The sequence below is a fragment of the Chamaea fasciata genome, unplaced genomic scaffold (assembly GCF_029207755.1).
Source record: "Chamaea fasciata isolate MVZ Bird 193981 ecotype frontalis unplaced genomic scaffold, bChaFas1.0.hap1 SCAF_10, whole genome shotgun sequence".
In the NCBI taxonomy this organism is placed as follows: Eukaryota; Metazoa; Chordata; class Aves; order Passeriformes; family Sylviidae; genus Chamaea; species Chamaea fasciata.
The window spans coordinates 1,859,293-1,877,049 of NW_027094095.1; the positions used below are offsets into that span (position 1 = coordinate 1,859,293).

At 38.6% G+C, this 17,757-nt stretch overlaps 1 protein-coding gene and 1 long non-coding RNA gene across 3 annotated transcripts; one reads left to right on the plus strand and one right to left on the minus strand.

Moving 5' to 3' along the window:
* Positions 1-8,390: 8,390 nt before the first annotated feature.
* On the minus strand, positions 8,391-13,922 carry RGS21 (regulator of G protein signaling 21). 2 transcript variants are annotated; one of them, XM_066191974.1, is made up of 4 exons: positions 13,601-13,922; positions 11,188-11,249; positions 9,761-9,927; positions 8,391-8,818 (listed from the first exon to the last, which is right to left on the minus strand). In XM_066191974.1, the coding sequence occupies exons 2-4, from the start codon at positions 11,228-11,230 to the stop codon at positions 8,615-8,617; spliced, it is 414 nt and encodes a 137-aa protein (XP_066048071.1). In that variant the 5' UTR covers positions 11,231-11,249; positions 13,601-13,922; the 3' UTR covers positions 8,391-8,614. The 2 variants fall into 2 exon arrangements, with proteins under 2 accessions (XP_066048071.1, XP_066048070.1); XM_066191973.1 differs by lacking the exon at positions 13,601-13,922 and adding an exon at positions 12,642-12,720.
* On the plus strand, positions 13,057-16,155 carry LOC136294347 (uncharacterized). Its single transcript, XR_010722386.1, has 3 exons — positions 13,057-13,103; positions 13,610-13,846; positions 14,285-16,155. It is a non-coding gene; the product is annotated as an uncharacterized lncRNA (long non-coding RNA).
* Positions 16,156-17,757: the final 1,602 nt, after the last annotated feature.

A 17,757-nucleotide genomic window follows, 5' to 3' on the forward strand; every position in this document is an offset into this window, starting at 1 on the left:
GGGTCAGCATCCAGCTGGAGTAGTAGGGAATTCTTTAGCGGTGGAAATCCAGCTGCTGTGCCAGTGAGGATCACTCCTTTGGTTCATATCTGGGTATTCAGTCTCACGGGAATACTGTCCTTTCTGTTGGAACCAACACTGACAATCTTTACAAAGCCTCAGTCTGTATCGTGTAGCTGTGAGCCCATCCCTCCAGTCCCTTGAATCACTCTCCATGTGACAAGACACCTCCTGTCCTTTGGTTTTAAGCTACTTTAAAATTCATACTTCACATCTCCTTGTCTGAGACACTGCATTTATGCTCTTCTCTCTAATGTTTCTTCATAAATCAAAGCTCTGTAGCCCTAATTACCCAGTCACCGTGTTCCTGCATCTCTCAGATAACTGAGGTGCCTCCAATTTCAAAATGCCAATGTATGGAAATTTTAGATAGCAACAGTTCTCTGCCTGTTGCATGCTGATAAGATTTTTAAAAAGACATGAGCCCTAAATAGTTCCAGACTGCAGCATTCTAGACATGTGTTGACTTCTAGGACTCTCTGTGGATCAGTATGTTCAGATCCATCTGAACTGCTTTCGATCCTTGAAGCAAAGCTCAGTGGGTTGTTCTCAATTGCAAGGCCGTGCCACTCTAATTCGATTTCTGGACTCTACGCTCTCATTGAAACCTAAAGGGGCATTGTATAAATGTTAGCTGTGGACTCAGATTGGTGGCTTTGGTGGGACTTAATATAAACATGTGAATTAACAGGTTCCTGCACCAAGGCACACGTCTTTCAAGAACATTGCTACAGACTAAGGGGCTGCATTCCAAGCTGTCTTCCCTCACTTATATTGGCTTAACATTTATAAAGCATTATAAAGCATTTCTATTTCTCTGTCATTATCCTGCTGCCTCTGTGCAGCTTCTCTGCAATTACATTGTACCCACCTCCCTTTTTAATACCAGTGGATTCAATTTGCATATGAATTTCCCTTGCTTTTATATAATTGAAGAATTTAAGAGATCTCTAGTGGGCTGTAATTCCTTTTGTCATTTCTCTTTGCTCATATGGACTGCCAACAAAAGATCAATCCCTCAGTTTGTTTTAAATACACAATTTTAAAAAAATGGGTAGTAATACAAAATAATATTGAAATGTATTACAAAAATAATACATGAGATACAACTTTCTTGTACAATAAAACCAGACAATTTTGTAGCACAGACTGCAATGTTTTGTAACGCTTTGTGAACACTTTGTGCTCAGTAAACACTTTGGTGAGAAACAGCCCTTTGGAAATTGAAGTTAATCAGAAAATTCCTATGCATAAAACCCTGTTTATACAGAGGATAGCAAAGTGTGAATTAATTCATATTTCCACCCATTTTAAAAGGAAACAAACCAAACCACTCCCTCTAAGAAAGAAGCAAAAGGGTTTATTTTGGTAATTATTAAATCCATAGATACCGTTGCCTTGTAAAATGCATTTTTAGGTTATAAAGTAATAATGATGGTAGACATGTGTTTTTATTAATTCACTTCACAGAAACCTGGGGAGATTTTTATGAGCCTTTTTTTAGAACCAGAATCTTTCATTTGTGCCCTCTTTTACCATTCCTCTGATTCTAATTTCAGTCCAGTATAGAGACTAATTGCCTCACCATGCATGGCAAGAAAAAAACAGTGTTAGTCCCAATAAAAATGAGAGAACAAGCTTGGAGGATTAACAGGTGAATGCAACCAGCAAGCATATTTTTAAAACATCAAATGATTTGGTATTTAAAATTTATGCCAAAATGCAATCTTGCTATGAAAACCAATGTCTTTGTGGCAAACAGCATTGTCACTGCAGGGGGATCCACACAAAGGGTGAGAAAAGCTGGAAGAAAGGATAAATATCAGGAAGTATAAATTATGATCTAAGTACAGTTTGTTTGTTCTGATAATTCCTGTCTCAAAAGATATAATTTCCAATACTGAGTCACTATCAACTGTGAAAAACATTTGGGGCTGAAAAAGGTGCCAGCATTAATGAGTCTGTCTAGTTTGGAATGTGTTGTACTTGCCATTTGACATGAAAAGGTATCATGTCACAAAACACCCTTTTATGCCATTTGTCAAGGTGCACTTCTCATTTTATTGCCCTAAAAAGCTCAGCTCTGGCAGGAAATTCAGTAAGTACAAGAGTTTTTCACTACTGCCGTTTTATCTCACTACAGCAGGCAAAATGATTGCATGGAGATCAAAATCCAGAGCATTTGTTCTGGAAATTAAATTCAAATCAATTTGAAGCTGTTCCCATTGTACAGTTGCTGATGGCACTGCAAGACAAAGTGACAGCACTGTGCAAATTCAAAATGGGCTTGAAGCAAGATCAGTCCCTTTGTGGTGAGGAGCCTGGGCAAGAGACCAGGAAAACAAAGCACAGAACCTAGGAAAATGCTGGTATTAACAAGGAGCAGTGTCCTACTACCAGGCAAAATGCCATGGGCTGATATTTCCTTGTTTCTGTGATGTCACCTTACAGCGTCAAGAGCATTTCTGAGGTTTTCTGTTGTCAGCCCACTCAGCCTGCATTTGCCTATGCATCTTCTCTCTTGAATATAATGTTTTAAATAACAAACTAGTTCAGCCTTTCAAAGGAGCTACCCCTATTCTGTGGTGTGGAGAGTGAGCTTTCTTGAATTTGTGAAATTTACACTTCTTTGCGCTCTTTCTGTTTTATATGATCAATCTAGAAGTAAGTGCCCTTTGAGCTCTGGGTATTTCTCAAGGTTAGTGGCAGAAATATCTATAAGCAGATGAGAATAACTATTAATAACATCGTTTATGTGTGGTGGTGGCCTAAAGACCAAGGACTCTGTAGCCTGTAGTTAATGCAGTGCAGTTATTCTCTATCTTGGAGGGATAAAAAATAATGCACTTTAATAAAACTCTTTTTGCTGCTGGAATTTGGTCATGAATTGAAAGGTGAATCCACTGCATCTCAGCCTTGAGGTGGTTGATCAGTGTGGGAAACTGGGCTGGGAAATCTCCCTGCATCCTGTCTTGCTGTATTCCCCATGAAGCTGGAGTCATGGAGGGGTTTCTGCAACACACTTTTTTGTCCAAAATACCAAATCATTTAAATTCTTTATTTCTTCTATTCTCTCCGTGAAAACATGACTTTTAGAAGCATAGCATATTTGAAATTATTTGGGAAACAATTTATTTATGGATTCCCCTCCTCCTCTTCTTCCCTGGTTTATGAGCCTGTAAGTTGTAACCACTGTATCAGGAAAAAAAATGTTTTCCCTACAGTTTTACTGAGTACTTGCTTTTGTTTTTCTTTCCGGGACTGTTATGCATAGTAAGGAAACTATTCACAGAAGTAAAAATAACCTCCATGCAAACCTAAATGGAAACAGATATGGATCGAGAGACAAATCCAGCTCTACTCATTTTATATGCAAATAACCTAACCCGTGCAATACAGGGAAAAAAACTTAAAAGGCAATGTCTCTTTTAGGACAGAGAAATTATGACATTGCATCTAAAAACCATAGCAAATATATATATATTAAAAAAAAGTAGGGAAGCATTTGATCTAGTATTGACTCATTTTTCTTACTAAAGATCAAGGCATCCAGGGACTCTTTTGAAATATGTAATAATACCTTGAGTCTAATTTCCAGGGCCTAATATTATAGAAGTTGAAAAACTGGGAATAAATGGAAAAGAAACTTTGCTGGGAGGTGTTTTTTCTCAAACTGAACAGCTTCAGAATACTTAACGTAGAGCTTTTAGCGATAATTTTAGTGCCACTTGTCAGTTTGCCATAACATTTTCTGTTACTAAATAAGTATTTCAAATTAATTCAATATTACCATATCAATTACCATTCTTAGGCAGCACACTGTTTACTGAATGAAGATGAATATGCATGAGGATCTCTTTTTCATTACTCAGTTCCATTTCTTCTTAACGAGTACAGGCTGCTTCTTTGAGTTACGTGAGACCTTTAAGTGGTGTCAACAACTGTGACAACACCTCTCTTCATGGTTTTCTCCCTGCCTTGTTTTACAGTAAACCAAAAGGCAGAAAATATGCTTCAATTTCAAATCCATAACATGGTTTAAAATTCCACCAGCGTTGCAGAGTGTAATTATTATCCAGAAATAAAGATATTACAGTGATTTCATTAATTTAATTCCCCTGCCTTATCTTCGAAGAAATCAAATTATAAATGGTAGACTTTCCTTTCTAAGACAAAGCAGCAAAGTCTAGATGTAGCAGCTTCTCTCTCCCAAAATCCAGAGAGAGGTTTTAGTCAAAAATGATTAATTTTGTCATGTATTCTTCAGAATTTCTGGAAGTTTTAAATGTCTAGTTCAAGCTGGATTTTATTGTCTTGTGTCTGATGTAAGCCCCATAGAGGTGGGCAGGGGTCCTTCCTCTGGGTCATGGACCATAGTTCACATGATTTCTCACAAGCTAGAGCATCCCTAAGGGTGTGTGCTGCAGAGAGAAGATAAAAAACAAGAAGTCACGAGCCAGCTTTGACACACAGGTGTAGGAAGTTGTCAAACTGGACATTTTGTAACTGCTGCTCACTGGAATGGTTTGGCCACGCTGGTGTCATTCATGTTTGGATAAAGTGCAGCAGTTGCTGAAGGTGTTTCTGCCTCTTTCCATGATTGAGGTTCATTTCAAAAGATGTATCCTCTAAAAGAGCTGGACTGGGTCGAAAATCACCCACAGACATCTCACCAAGAGTGAGCTTTATATACAGAAAATAAACGCAGTGTGAGAAGGGCCCTGTTTCCCCAGTGGAGAGCTCAGGGAGGAAGAGGATGAGCAGGGTGTGGGGGAGCTGTGGGGACAGGGCCCTGGGCTCTGACATCAGTCCCAACACCTCAGGAGTGCCTTGCACTGAAAATGGCTCACTGAAAATCCTCCTCAGGTGTTAGGTGGGTTCTTAGAGTGATGGTTGTCTTACTTAGCAGCAGATGTTGTTCCAGGAATTCCACCTACTGACCTTTTTTGTTTGGATCAAGATCCAAGCAAAAGCCTACGAGGTTCTCATGCAAAGCCTCTAATTATGTGTGTCTTTTCAGGTATGCTTTTGCATTACAGTGTTGACGGAGAATTTTCTGGCAAAAGAGAAATTAGTGAGTTATCATCTCCAACATTTACAGAAATGTGTTGAACTTAACGAACCTTTGACAGGACATACAGAATAGTGTCACATAATACTGTCTGCAGCTGAAAATACACCTGCCTGCATTTAATTTGTGGTCCTGAGCTTCAGAGCAATCCCAATATCAGTCCCTTGTTGAGGACTGATTTGCATTTATTATCTTTATGTACATGCTTATTATTTTTCTATGCTTATTTTATAAATAAAAAATATATTAATAGAATGAAAACATAGACTATATGCTTTAATTGTAAACCTGGGATGGTCCTGTCATGATGTCAGCATGATGGGCGTGGTGGGATCTCTGAGTCTAGATGCTGTTGGAGCTTTAGGACTGGCACTGCATGAAGAAATTGTTTGTTGGTTTTGGGGTTTGTTTGTTTGTTTGTTTGTTTGTTTGTTTTTAATATGTGGTATTCACTTTCCATTTTTTACTCTCATTTCTATTTGGTAGGATTTTTGGTACATCTGCCTTTTTGTGCTGAACAAGATTGAGACTTTTTGGCAAAGTTCAATCTAAATCCTCTAAATCACGATTCAGTTCTTGGCCTTTCCTAAGTCAGACTATGAGAGCTTGGATGATAAGCTGTGACCTTTTTTTTGGTGATGTAGGAATACGAAACAGCAGTTTTAGACCTTGGAAATAAAGAGAAAAAAAGACTACTGTCTCCCGTCTTTCACACCTGGTTGTTTTCAAACACTTTCTGAAACAGATCTTTTATAATGTTTAAATGATAAGTTACATTACAGAAGTTTTCAGAAATCTGATTGCTAAAATCCAAACCATTTCAATATGCTGTAGATGCTTTTGTGTAATTGGATACGATAGAGGCAGATAGTGCTCTGAGAGTTTGAAAAATTACTTGTGAATGGCAATCAAATTGCCTTTGGATATATATGAATTTATAGTGATCATTTATTCAAATTCTGCCAAGTTTCACCTCATGTTTAGCATCTGAAACAGGTTAATAAAAATGTTATGAGGCTTGATCAACAGCAAAAGTTTAATTAACTTTGTCAATTAGAAGTACCAAAGTTTCCACTAAGAGGTTATGATAGAATCAGTACTCTTAATTCATCCTTGAGTAAAGGATACCCCCTAGAAGTGCCGTTCCTGTACATTTCTCTTTAAAATGTTCTAAATTAATTGAAAATATGTTAAAATCATTCATGGTTCTTCACTGTGTAATTATTAAAATTAATGTCATTTGTGAAAATGCCAAAAATTATCACCTCTTTTGACAATAATGGTCCTGTTGATAACAGAGGATCAGGCAGACATTGCGCAGACATGATGCTTCCTGGTATTTGTTTTGATGCAGTTATGAGAATGATAGCACACTTTTTAAAATCATGTTTTACTATTTTATATATGCTTGTAACTTCTCCTTAAGCTGTGTTTTCAAATGGCCAGGAGCTGGAGCCCACTGGCAGCCTTCATTCTGGCACTTTCTGTCTCTGTGATGGGGCAGAGCCAAAAGTAGGAAAGTTTATAGGGGCACAGAGAGAATTGTGAGATTTCATTGCCACCCACTTGTTTTCAAGGCACTTTTCTATCCTCAGGTCCCAGAAGATTGGTAGCAAAGAAATTTTGATAGCACAGAATTTCCCCATGCTTCATCTTGCCCTACTACGGAAAGTGGTGTGATCCCACCTCTTTCTTCCAGTGGAAATTTTCTGTTCAGAAAACCAGGATTGGTTTGTAGAAAGGGAAGATGACTTGCTACACCTTTGAGTAAATGCCGTGCTTTGGGCATTCACTCCTGGCTGCTGCCTGGCCTGTGCCTTCAGGCAGCAGAGAGGCGCCGAGGCCATGCCGCAGGCAGGAGTGGCGATTTTCCCCCGAAATATCACTGTGAGGTGAGCGGCAGCTGTGGCGCAGCAAGAGGAGCCCACATCCTCCTCGTCACTTAACCTCAGGCTTCGTGTTCATTTCTCTGCTAACCACCAGTATTGGGGAAGAAAGAAAAGACAAGACAAAACTATGCAGGCAGCAAAAAATTAAAACTAGGTGATAGACTAGAAGTTCAGTATCAAAGATATTTTTCACCCTGCCTGCTTAAGATGTGGCAGGATTTTAACCTCAGTGCATAACTTGAGGCAGTCCATTCAGGCCTTCGGGCTACTTATTTCCTTTATGGTCTAAATGAATCAGTTCCTTAATGTAGTTTGATAAAATAGAAAGGATATTTTGCACAGGGGATGTGGTAGTGTGTAGAAGGCACGTGCAGAGCTCCAAACAGGGCAAGATTCCTGGAGATTCCTGGTCCTCAAAAGCATCAAATTAAAATTAATGATTTTTTTTTTCTTCTTGAGAAATCTTGTTACTGTCTCTTGTATTTAGAACTTTTTTTTCCATAGCAAAGATTACTTCTTCCCGGTATGGTTTAAAGTATTCTTTCTTCAATACCATGACACAGCTCCACCCTTCATCTAAATATGTGCAATAAATCCTCCAAGAGCAGTGAATTTGATCAGTGTGTGCCTCTATAGACACCTGAAGACTGCAGGTTCCAATCATAACTTGCTGGTTCGAAAGATAACACCATGATTAAATCCTGATTTACACATTTACTTTACCACCTAAAACTGTTTCTTATGCCTACTTTTCTGCTTATCTATATTTTATTGAAATGAAATTAGTAAATGAATTTCATTGGTAGCAATCAATGAAATTATTTCTTCATGAGTACATGGGGGGACAGTACCACCGATACATTTGGAAAAGCAAAGGAAATTAATTAAGTGAAAATGTACAAAGGAAGATTTACTCAGTTGTGTTTTTCTTCCCAAATGCCTATGTAATTAATAAATGAGAATTTTCAATTAAAAAATTAAATTAACACAAAGAAACTTGAAGAACTTCTTATTGAAGACAGCTATATTATGAAACATTAATTTGCTCTGAATGCCAAGAACATTTGTTATAAAGCAGCTGCCTATTTATTAAATATTGTCATAGTGTGTTATTGACCATATTTCTAAGTCCCCTGTTTCAAATAAGTATAAAACATGTTTAAAAGAGAATTTGAAATTTTTTGCAAGCTACAAATAAGATGACAAAGAAAGGAGTAAATGTATTCAAGTTACCTGAAAGGGATTTATTTTGGAGGCCATACTTCTAAAGAGGAATCAACAGCAAACAAGGAAACCAAAACATTCTGCTTAAAAACCTCAAATCTCCTTGAAAAATGAACCAAACACTGGAAAAAAATAACAATGGCAAACTTTTTTATTAGGAAGGAAGCTCAAGTGTCTAGTGTATTACATCCTGCTGCCTGAATATTTATCTACTGTTATTAGAAAGCACCATGTGCAATTTGTACTTAAAGACAAGCTGGCACAGGTGATTCTTGAAAGTGGCTTCTGCAATCACTTAAATAATCGGTAATTATCTGCACTGAATTGCAATGGGAGACGTTATCAATTCCTAAAGCCTCAGTGTTTCTCCTCACAGAAACGGGAGCCATCTCTTCTGATTTCTGTCCTGGTGTTTCTTCACCAGTTCCTTGTACACTTCTGATCTCAGAAACCTGGGAAAAGAGTCCTTTGCCATGAGACAGTAGATTGAGTTCTGAGCAGCATCAAAGCAGCTGAGGGTGGGCTCCGAGATATTCTGGGAGATATCATTTTTGGTGTGGAAGTCAATATTAATCTGTAGGAAGAAAGGACCATGAAAGTGGTGTCAGTTTGCTTGGAAAACTGAGGTCTTTTTGTGTCCAGGACACAGGCTGCATCTGAATTTCCTCCCAAATAACCCGACTGGTGCAAATAAACAGGAAGATTGTCCCTTCCTTTTCTAGAAGACTAAATCCTTCATTTTATTTGGATCTTAAAAAGATGGCATCGCTGAAAAAAAGAAAGGAAAAACTTACTTTTCCTTCTCAACCATCTCCCAAACCAAATCCTATGAAGTACTGATTATCAAAGAGTAAATTAAAAGTGAACATACACAGCATCATTTTAGATTTTGGCCCTATGTATTTTTTAAAGACTTTTTGGTTAACAATAATAAGATGGATTCCAATAATATGTAAGACATGGGGACATTTAAAACACTCTTGCTAGCAAAAGCAAAAACATCAGTGTAAGTTTAAGGTGTAGAAAGTAAATAATGATTAATAAGCAATTCGTTCTTTCACGGTAAGCCTTTTTGAAATAATGATAAAATTGAATTCTGTGATGGAAATTTTTGCATTCTCATCATGTCAAAAATACCTATACAAAGAACATATGCAGTCATAAACCTACTAATACTCTGGTACCTTAAATATGGAAGAAATGGTGCTTACTGCATTATGAAAAATGGTTAGAGAAAACAAATTATACTAAGCATAAACTTCCTTAAAACTTCAGGCAGAAATTTCAGCAGGTGAGGTAAACTTATTCCCCCTGTGAAGAATGTAAAGTGTAAACCATAACACCTTTGCTTCACAGAGTTGCACAAGGTGTGTTTACCTGGTAAATAATGGGCATGAAAATGGGAGTTACAGCCAGGTTGAATTGTATTTTCTGTCATTCTGGGAGGTCTGGATCCAAACTTTCCACTTCATCCCCATCCTCAGTACCCAAAGCACACACAGAAAAAACTCTTTACCTCCTTTGGAGCATCAGCTTGTATAAAGTCAGAATAAATCTTTTGGGCTTTCGAGGCAATCTTGGTGGAGGATTTGGTTTTCTTGAAGTCCTCGCAGGCCAGCCAGAACTCCACATTCTCCTCACTGAACTCGGACTTCAAAAATGTCCGAAAAGCTGCCAGGCCCTCTGGGGGAAATGCATCAGATAGTGAATGGAGGAAAATTGAAAGGCCAGTGCAATTTATGTGTGTGTATACTCATGTATGTCTATATCTATATCTACATATATATAGATATATATGTAGATATAGAAAAATAAATAATGTGTATAGTGTAACCTATGTATCTGGCACTCTTTTACATGTCAGCCAGTAGTCAGGTTTGAGAAGCTGCTGCAGAGGAAATAAATAGGAGATTAAATTGTAGTGCTCATAAGGGGGATACTAAGAGAGTTTTACAGTGGATTCCCAACCAAAGATTGCTCCCAACAGCTGCCTGCTGTGGTTTGGTCTCTTTAGCACTGGTGCATTTGTTAAAAGGGGAGCCTGGAGGTTTTGGTCTTCAAAAGGATTTGTAGTGGCTGGGAAGTCAGAGATTTGAGGCTGACCCCTGGATTGAGGAGCAAATAAAAATGTAGGTCACACTGTGCTAGTGTGTGCCCCCTACAACTGAGGTTCCCTAATGGGAACCCAAACGGGGCTTCCAGCTCCTTGCAAGGAAAGATTAAGACTTGGAAAAAAGATGAACTCCTTGTTACTTCTTCGTTCCTCTTTTTATATTTTTTTCACTTTGAAGGGGAAAAAATGGAACAAATAAAGCTTTGTTTGGAAGAAACTGTTTTAAAATTAATCCAAATCACAAGCTCTGAGTAAAGAAAGTTGACAGTACCCAAATTTAATTGTGTTGGTCAAGTTAATGCTATCCAGGAACAGTGTGGAGGCACCCCAGGGTCCAGGCCACAACATTACTGCAGGGAAATGGAGCAGGGGTAAGGAAATTTACAAGCTGCATGCGGTTTGTGGTGTCAGGGTTGTAAAAATGACATTTCTAGGAGAAATGACTTCAGATATGTAATTTTTTGTTTGACTGCAAGTCACTGCACAACACTCATATTTCTCAGGAATACCTAAGAAAACGTTTGTGGGTTTTTTGTGTACAAAATTATGAAAAATGAAACCACTGCAAGGGAGAATTTAGCACTTCCCTTAATAAAAACTATTTCATAGCATTTCTGCCTGCCCTTGAGCACTGGACAGAAGGTATATTGTGTTTGCAGCTTGGACAAACCTCTCAGGACAGCAGCTCACCCACCTCCAGCAGCAGCTCTGGTCGGTTCAGTGCTTGTGGGGTCTGAACTGGAGAGCAGTGACAAAACCTGGCAGAAATGTATGGCAACTGGGATGACAAATGTTTTTAAAAACACATATATTTTTCCATCACTTCTTACCTTTATTGGCAAGTACTGTATCCACAGACTCAGACCAGGCCATGCTTTCCCCAGTATTTGACCTGTGGAAACAACATCTACCCTTGAAAATAGCATTGTGGTCTTTGCCCTGTGCAGCCTTGGGTAGCTGAGAGCCTGCAGTGTGGCTGCCTGCTTGGGAGAGGGGCTCAGCCATTCATCCTACTCTACACATGGAAAAACAGGGATACTGCTGATTCAATCATTCATCCTGGAAATACTCATTATGCTTGCAGTTGGTGTAGCTCTAATAAAGCATAGGAGAGGTAGGAATTTTCTAGAGGGTGTACTGAATTTCTACTCAAATTCAAGAGGATTAGGCATTTATTTATATGTCACTTTTTGCTTGTAATGATTGGAATTATCTAAAATGTTACCAAGCTAACACTAGTAGGAAACATGGGCCTCATATGAGCTTCTCAGTAGTATAAATAATTGAATAAATTCATAGTTTTGGCTGTTCCCCTGCAACTTGCTGTAGGCTTCTGCTAGACATGAAGGCAAACACTTTGTTCTGTATAAAATATTGCCAGTTTTCTTAAAAAACAAAACAAAACAAACAAAAAAACCACCAAAAACTCAGCACAAAAAAATCCCAAGTACTCTCAAGTTCTGTAAAAAAACATGTGATGTTCCGAAGGGGGCTCTGAGAGCTCAGCTATCAAAACCCTGCTCTCTGAATTACAGAGGTTGGTTTGAGATCTGTGTTTTGCAGCCACTTCTCAGCATCACCAGTAATGGCATTTTCTGATTGCAAATTTATGAAGAGATCATATAACAGTATCAGGATATTACATGGCTGTAGTTATAATTATTACAAGGCATGGTGGCTGCGACGCCTCAAACAAGCAAGTTTTTTTGTAACTCTCCATTTACTTGTATCCAGAGTGCAAAAATTACATTTTAGCAAGAAAAAAAATTGTGCATATATAAGTAGATGTAAACACATACATGAGGGAAGCTGGAGTGCAAATATAGTAGTCTGTGAAAACACAAATGAAAACTAAACATAGCACGATCTTGTACCTTGTGAGACATGTGATGATGGAATTAATTGGCAGAGAATTTTTTTAGCAACAATAAGAAACTTTTATCAAATAAATAACAATTTTTCAGGATTTTTATTACATGTTTATTAGCTTTCTTGTCAAGCAAAAGAGCAAAATGAAAGATCAGGATAAACCAGACAGTTTTGCTTCTTGCTCTTATGAGTAATATTAATTGTTTTGATATTTACTCACCACTCAGAGAGTGATCTCACTGACCATGTGGGATTTACTTGAATGGGAATGGCAAGCAGAGTTGACAACAAGGAATCAAAATAGTCATATCCCCTTCAAAGGGGGAAGGAAAATAAAGGTGCACAGACTATACAAACTTGGTCATCCCGTCACATAAATCTCCTACAAGTAAAATATCCATAAACAGCAACTCACTTCACTGGCATTTTTTGTTCCACTGTTTGTCTGTCTGACTGTCTCAGGGAAGGCAGAGTTTCTTTTTCTGACTGATCTTCAAGCTGAAGGTAATGTGACAGCAGGAACAATACAGTTAGCACGTGAATAACCAAACAGGACAACGCACATTGACAAACCGTTTTCAATATTTTCTTTAAAATTATTTCTTTCAGAAACACGGCCTATTTTTAAGCGGTGCCATTCTCACCTAACAGTGGCCATAATACAAAAGGAGACTAGGGGCAATGGCAACACATTCCTGCCCAGGGTCACATGTAGTGGAGCAAGTCCAGAGAAGGGCAGCAGGTGGTGAAGGGGCTGAAGCACAGGTCTGATGAGGAGCAGCTGAGGGAGCTGGGGTTGTTTAGCCTGGAGAAAAGCCCCAGAGGGGACCTTATTGCTCCCTCCAACTGCCTGAGAAGGGATTGTAGCCAGCTGCTGGTCAGTGTAATTTGTCTCTTGCTCTTGATAATTATTCTTTCATCCCTAGCTCTTTGCTTCCTCTGTAGAACCCTGGCTGTCCCTCACTCCCCTGAACAAGCAGGCTTGCTGATTGAGTTCTTGCCTCCCTCCAAATCTTGTCCCGAGGCCAAATCTTTAACTCAGATTACCCAGATTCCTGATTCTCAATGTCTCCACTCGGTGTAAACTTCCAGGGGTTCAGGAATTTGGATTCCAGCTGTCTCAACTTGCAGAGTTAGGGATTTTTGTCTCCTCAGTTGAAATACTTTACACCTAGTAGTGCAGTCTTAGGAGTTTAGGTCCCATTTGATTTTCCTCTATGGTACAGTCATGAGCAAAGGATTGCCTCCTGCCTGTCTGAGAACATCTTTTTTATTTTAGCCATGTCCATCTTCTAAGGTCAGAAAAACAAACCCAAGCAACCACATGCCATGTTTCACCCTTAGCAATGCTAAGAGTTAATTCCTTATCCTTACCTTTTGTAGATCTGTAAAAGAAGTTACAGGCCAATCTATTTGGTGAACTTCACATGGGACAAAAAAAACAGTGAATCTGGTCAATTGTGCTCCAGGAAGATGAAATCAGACGGAAACAGATGTGGAGAGGTGCATTACTGGGACAAGAAGGAGAACTGAACTGTCTTGCAGGAGAAGAATGAAAGACCAGTTTGTCTCTAAGATGAAGACAGAGAGAAGCTATGATTGCCCTCTGAATACAGAGAGGTAACCTGGTTTAAAAAAAAAAATAGCATAGTGCTTATATTGACAAAAGAAAAAATCTATATAAGCAGCCAGTGAAAAAATTCAGACTGAAAACCAGATTAAGGCTTCACAAACTGTTGTTTTTTACAATCTCCCAGTAGAATTTTTTGTCCTCTCTGTTTCTCTGTACTTTGAAGATAGAGCTTCATATATTTATGAGATTATTTTAAGTTGTTGTCTTCATTGATAGAACACTAGAAATGATTACCTAAGATGCCCTTTTAGTCCTCCATATTACTAAAAAAATTCCTGGCAGCAAAACACGAATCCTTTCTGTAACTCCTTAGCTTAGCATCTGCTTGCTTCTGAACATTATAGCAGAAGGACAGAAATGTTAATTATCATCCTGATTTTCTGCCATGATTCTTATCTTAATAGGTTATTTTCTCTTATTTCCAGAGTACATCTTGCATGCCAGAGACAACCAAAAGCCTTTCATGCATTGTGCTAGCAAGATTAACTTCAGCATTTAACAGCTGGGGAGAAAACCTTCAGCATCTGCATTGACCTCAAATCCTTTGTGCCTGATTCAGTCCCAGGTTTGAGCTCTGGTAAAAGGAAATAAACATAATACAAAATACAACCAATCTGTGAAGCTTCTGGCTGGGCAGAGTGTAAACAGCTACATTTTGAATTTTTTAACAGTGTCATGCCAGAAAAGTCAGTCCAGTTGTAAGGACAGAGGTGCCACTAAATTAGGCAACTCATAATTCTTGACTGACTCTATTAATTTCTCAGTGTTTACCCTCTGTCTAATCCCAGTGGTTCTACTATTTATCCACCTCAGAACTGTGGCCATAAATTGATTGATTTTGCTTTTTTTAAGAGGTATTATCATTGTTATATCATAGTTTCATTAACTCCTGTGAAACTATGAGAGGGAAGGCTGAGGATCTGCGCCTATTTTTACTTAATATCATCAGACGATATACATTTCTTTCAAAATAAAATTCAAGATATACATTTATTTGGAAACAAAATTCCAGATAGTGTCACACATTCATTTTTAAAATTTCTGCCTAATAGCCTGTTACCTGAATGAAGCAGACATGAACATCTCATCAAGATTTTTCAGGACTGATGGATATTTTTCAAGTCAGTCTTAGCAGCCACAGAACTATGCTAAAACCAAGGAATATTCTAGCACATACAATAACTGGATGGGTGCAATCAGATTGCTTTGGCATTTTATGGGTTATTGCTCACAATCCACAAAGACACAAAGAAGCTGTGAGGGACTCTCACCACTCTACAACATTCTGTCAGTGACTGCTCAGTCTATGCAAGCTGAAAATATTTCAGGTGCACAGCAGGTTAATAAAGCTGTGATATTTGACCTGGGGCAATGAAAATAAGTTCACTAACCAAAGTTAGGCACAGCCGCTTCTTCCCATAGAAATCAGCTGGTTGTATTTCTCTGTACTTCCTCTGCTTGGAACTTAATAGTGTCTGGAAGGAAACTCTGATATTTCACTGAAATGTCGTAAGGAGAAAAAGTGATCTTGGTATTCAAACAAATGCATCAGCTGCTTGTGCAAGTGTGTTGGAAATATGAATATGTAGTAGAGGTGAGCTGGAAATTGCACATAGAACTAGTGCTAAACTTTTTGTGAACCTGGAGCTAGCTGACTCACAGTTATAACTTCAGTTCACTCTTAGCTGGGACTGGACCTGCAGAGTCACTCAAGCCCTTACCTGCTCAGCTAATTGCAGGGTATTTTTCTCTTTATCTGTCAGGCCTGTGGCTTAATGTTTCAGTAACTCTGAGGACTGGGCTACGCATTTCCAAGTCCTCTGCCTTCGATGACATGGGAGAGCTGAAACTCTAGGAAAGGGAATGTGGATCTGACTGAATGTTCCCAACTTTGTCAATATTACTTGCTAAGAACCCCTGATTTATTAAATATTTAAATCTCCAGAACTTTTAGAACTTGACTTTTACTGATGCTCACCTTTTATTCTTTAACTATCTTTAGGCATTAGTTTTGCTGAATTATCTTCCTTTATGAAAAGCTATTGGCTGTTGCAGGGCATAAGACCTGTCAGTTTTTGTTCCTCTGACCTGGATACTAACCACAATAGACAATGTAAAACAATGCTATGTATTCAAACCATTGGTGTATTAACCTAAGAAATCATTTCCACTTACATGTGTTCCTAAAAGAGCTGCCTTGTACTCACCTGAGCACAAAGTGAGAAAAGCTCACACTCTCCAATGCATGTGCTGCTGTTTCCCTGGATCAGGTTCAGTGGTTAATGCTCCTCAGCACTTGGCCTCTGTTAATTCCATTCCAAGCAGAGCTTTGCTTGGGTAGTGCTGGCTTGTACAAGGTAACCTCATCAGAATAAAAAGTTAATGTTCTGCTGCCCCAAGCAGTCAAAGCCCATGGGGAGTTGGGCACATCCCTTACGCTGGGAGAAGCCAACATGATCCAAGCACTGCTGGCATCCTAAGAACATAGAAAAGCCTGTCCCACGGGGATGCAAATACACCTTAATCACAGCAGTATGTAAATGCCCATCTTCGCATGGCACTGCACAGCATGGGCAACTCAGAAAATAAATGATTTTTTTTTCCATGTGAAGAACTCTGTGTGCCTTCAGTATGCCGCAGAGTTTTTTTGCATAAGAAAATGAGCTGTTATTTTCCACCCAAGCAAACCATGCCCTTCAGGTGAAATGTTTTGATTTCAAGAGCAATCGGTCAAAATATTCTACAGTGCTCTGGGCTCTCCATATTCAGGATTTCCAAGTGATGTATAATCACAGACCTCCATTGGAAAAGAATGGGAAACAATTCTCAAGAAAATATGCAACCAGGAAAAGCTGGAATAGCATTAACTGCAGAAATTTAAAACGAGACCACAAAGCTCTGAAGAAACAAAAGTGTCTTAATTATGATCAAATTTCATGGTGAAGAAATAAAAGTCCACAGCTGTCCTTTTTATTATGTTTCAACCTTATCTTCTGTCCCACTTGAAACCTCTCAAATGGCTGCTGTAGGATTGTGTTTCTTGCTAGTTAATTTTCATTACCTTTCATGGAGAAGGCAATGGTAGAGGCTAGATTGTAAATCTGGGAGTCCAGATAATTCCCTGTAAAGCATAAGGGAGAATTAGGAGGAGGTTACACGAACAGATTCTGTTTCGGGAAGGAGAGAGAAAATCTTTAGTATGAAACCAGAGGGAGCTTTTATGAGACCAGCCCTAAGTGATCAGGGTACAACAAATGGAAGATAGCAACATATTAACAAGGAAAAAAGTAAAAATGGAAGCAAGCTTGGGTGGTGGATAGAGGAAATACATTTTTATTTTTGGCACAGAGCCACACAGGAGCTTAAAGGGCATTTGTTTGAGGCATTTGACTAAAATGCAAAGAACAGAGTGGGATCTGGGATAGGCAGCTGAACAAGGTGTAAGTTCATGAGCATATGAATCACTGATGAGAGGAAGATGATTTTCTGCAATTTTTTTCTCAGTTGAGGTTTCTGGCAGCATGTGTGAAAAGGAGAGGGAACTGCATTCAAAGCAGTAGCTAATTAAGGCAGGCTGAGCAGCTGGGGACAAAAGGAGAGGAAAATGATCTCTTTGTGAGTCACTTAGAAGTTGTAGCATGTAAAAGCATATAAGAGCCCTCTTATTGATTGTCTGCTTCACCGGAAGATGGAAATTGGTCTTCATCTTTGAGATTCTTTATTTTAGATTTCATTCTTGCTTCTTGTCAGTTGAAAAATCAGTCAAGTTGTCTTTTGTTCAATAACAAATCCACAACCCAAAGATATTTGGTCCTATGTATTTCCACCTCCCCCAGGTTAAACAAGGACAGCAAATCATAATTCAATTTAAAGCATCTGATTATACTGAAGTGCTGAA

Coding starts and splice junctions, on each gene's coding strand:
- RGS21 (XM_066191973.1), bottom strand. Junction 9,928..11,187: donor TACAGTACTTGCCAATAAAG/GTAAGAAGTGAT, acceptor CATTTCCCCCAG/AGGGCCTGGCAGCTTTTCGG. Junction 8,819..9,760: donor AAGCTGATGCTCCAAAGGAG/GTAAAGAGTTTT, acceptor TTCTTCCTACAG/ATTAATATTGACTTCCACAC.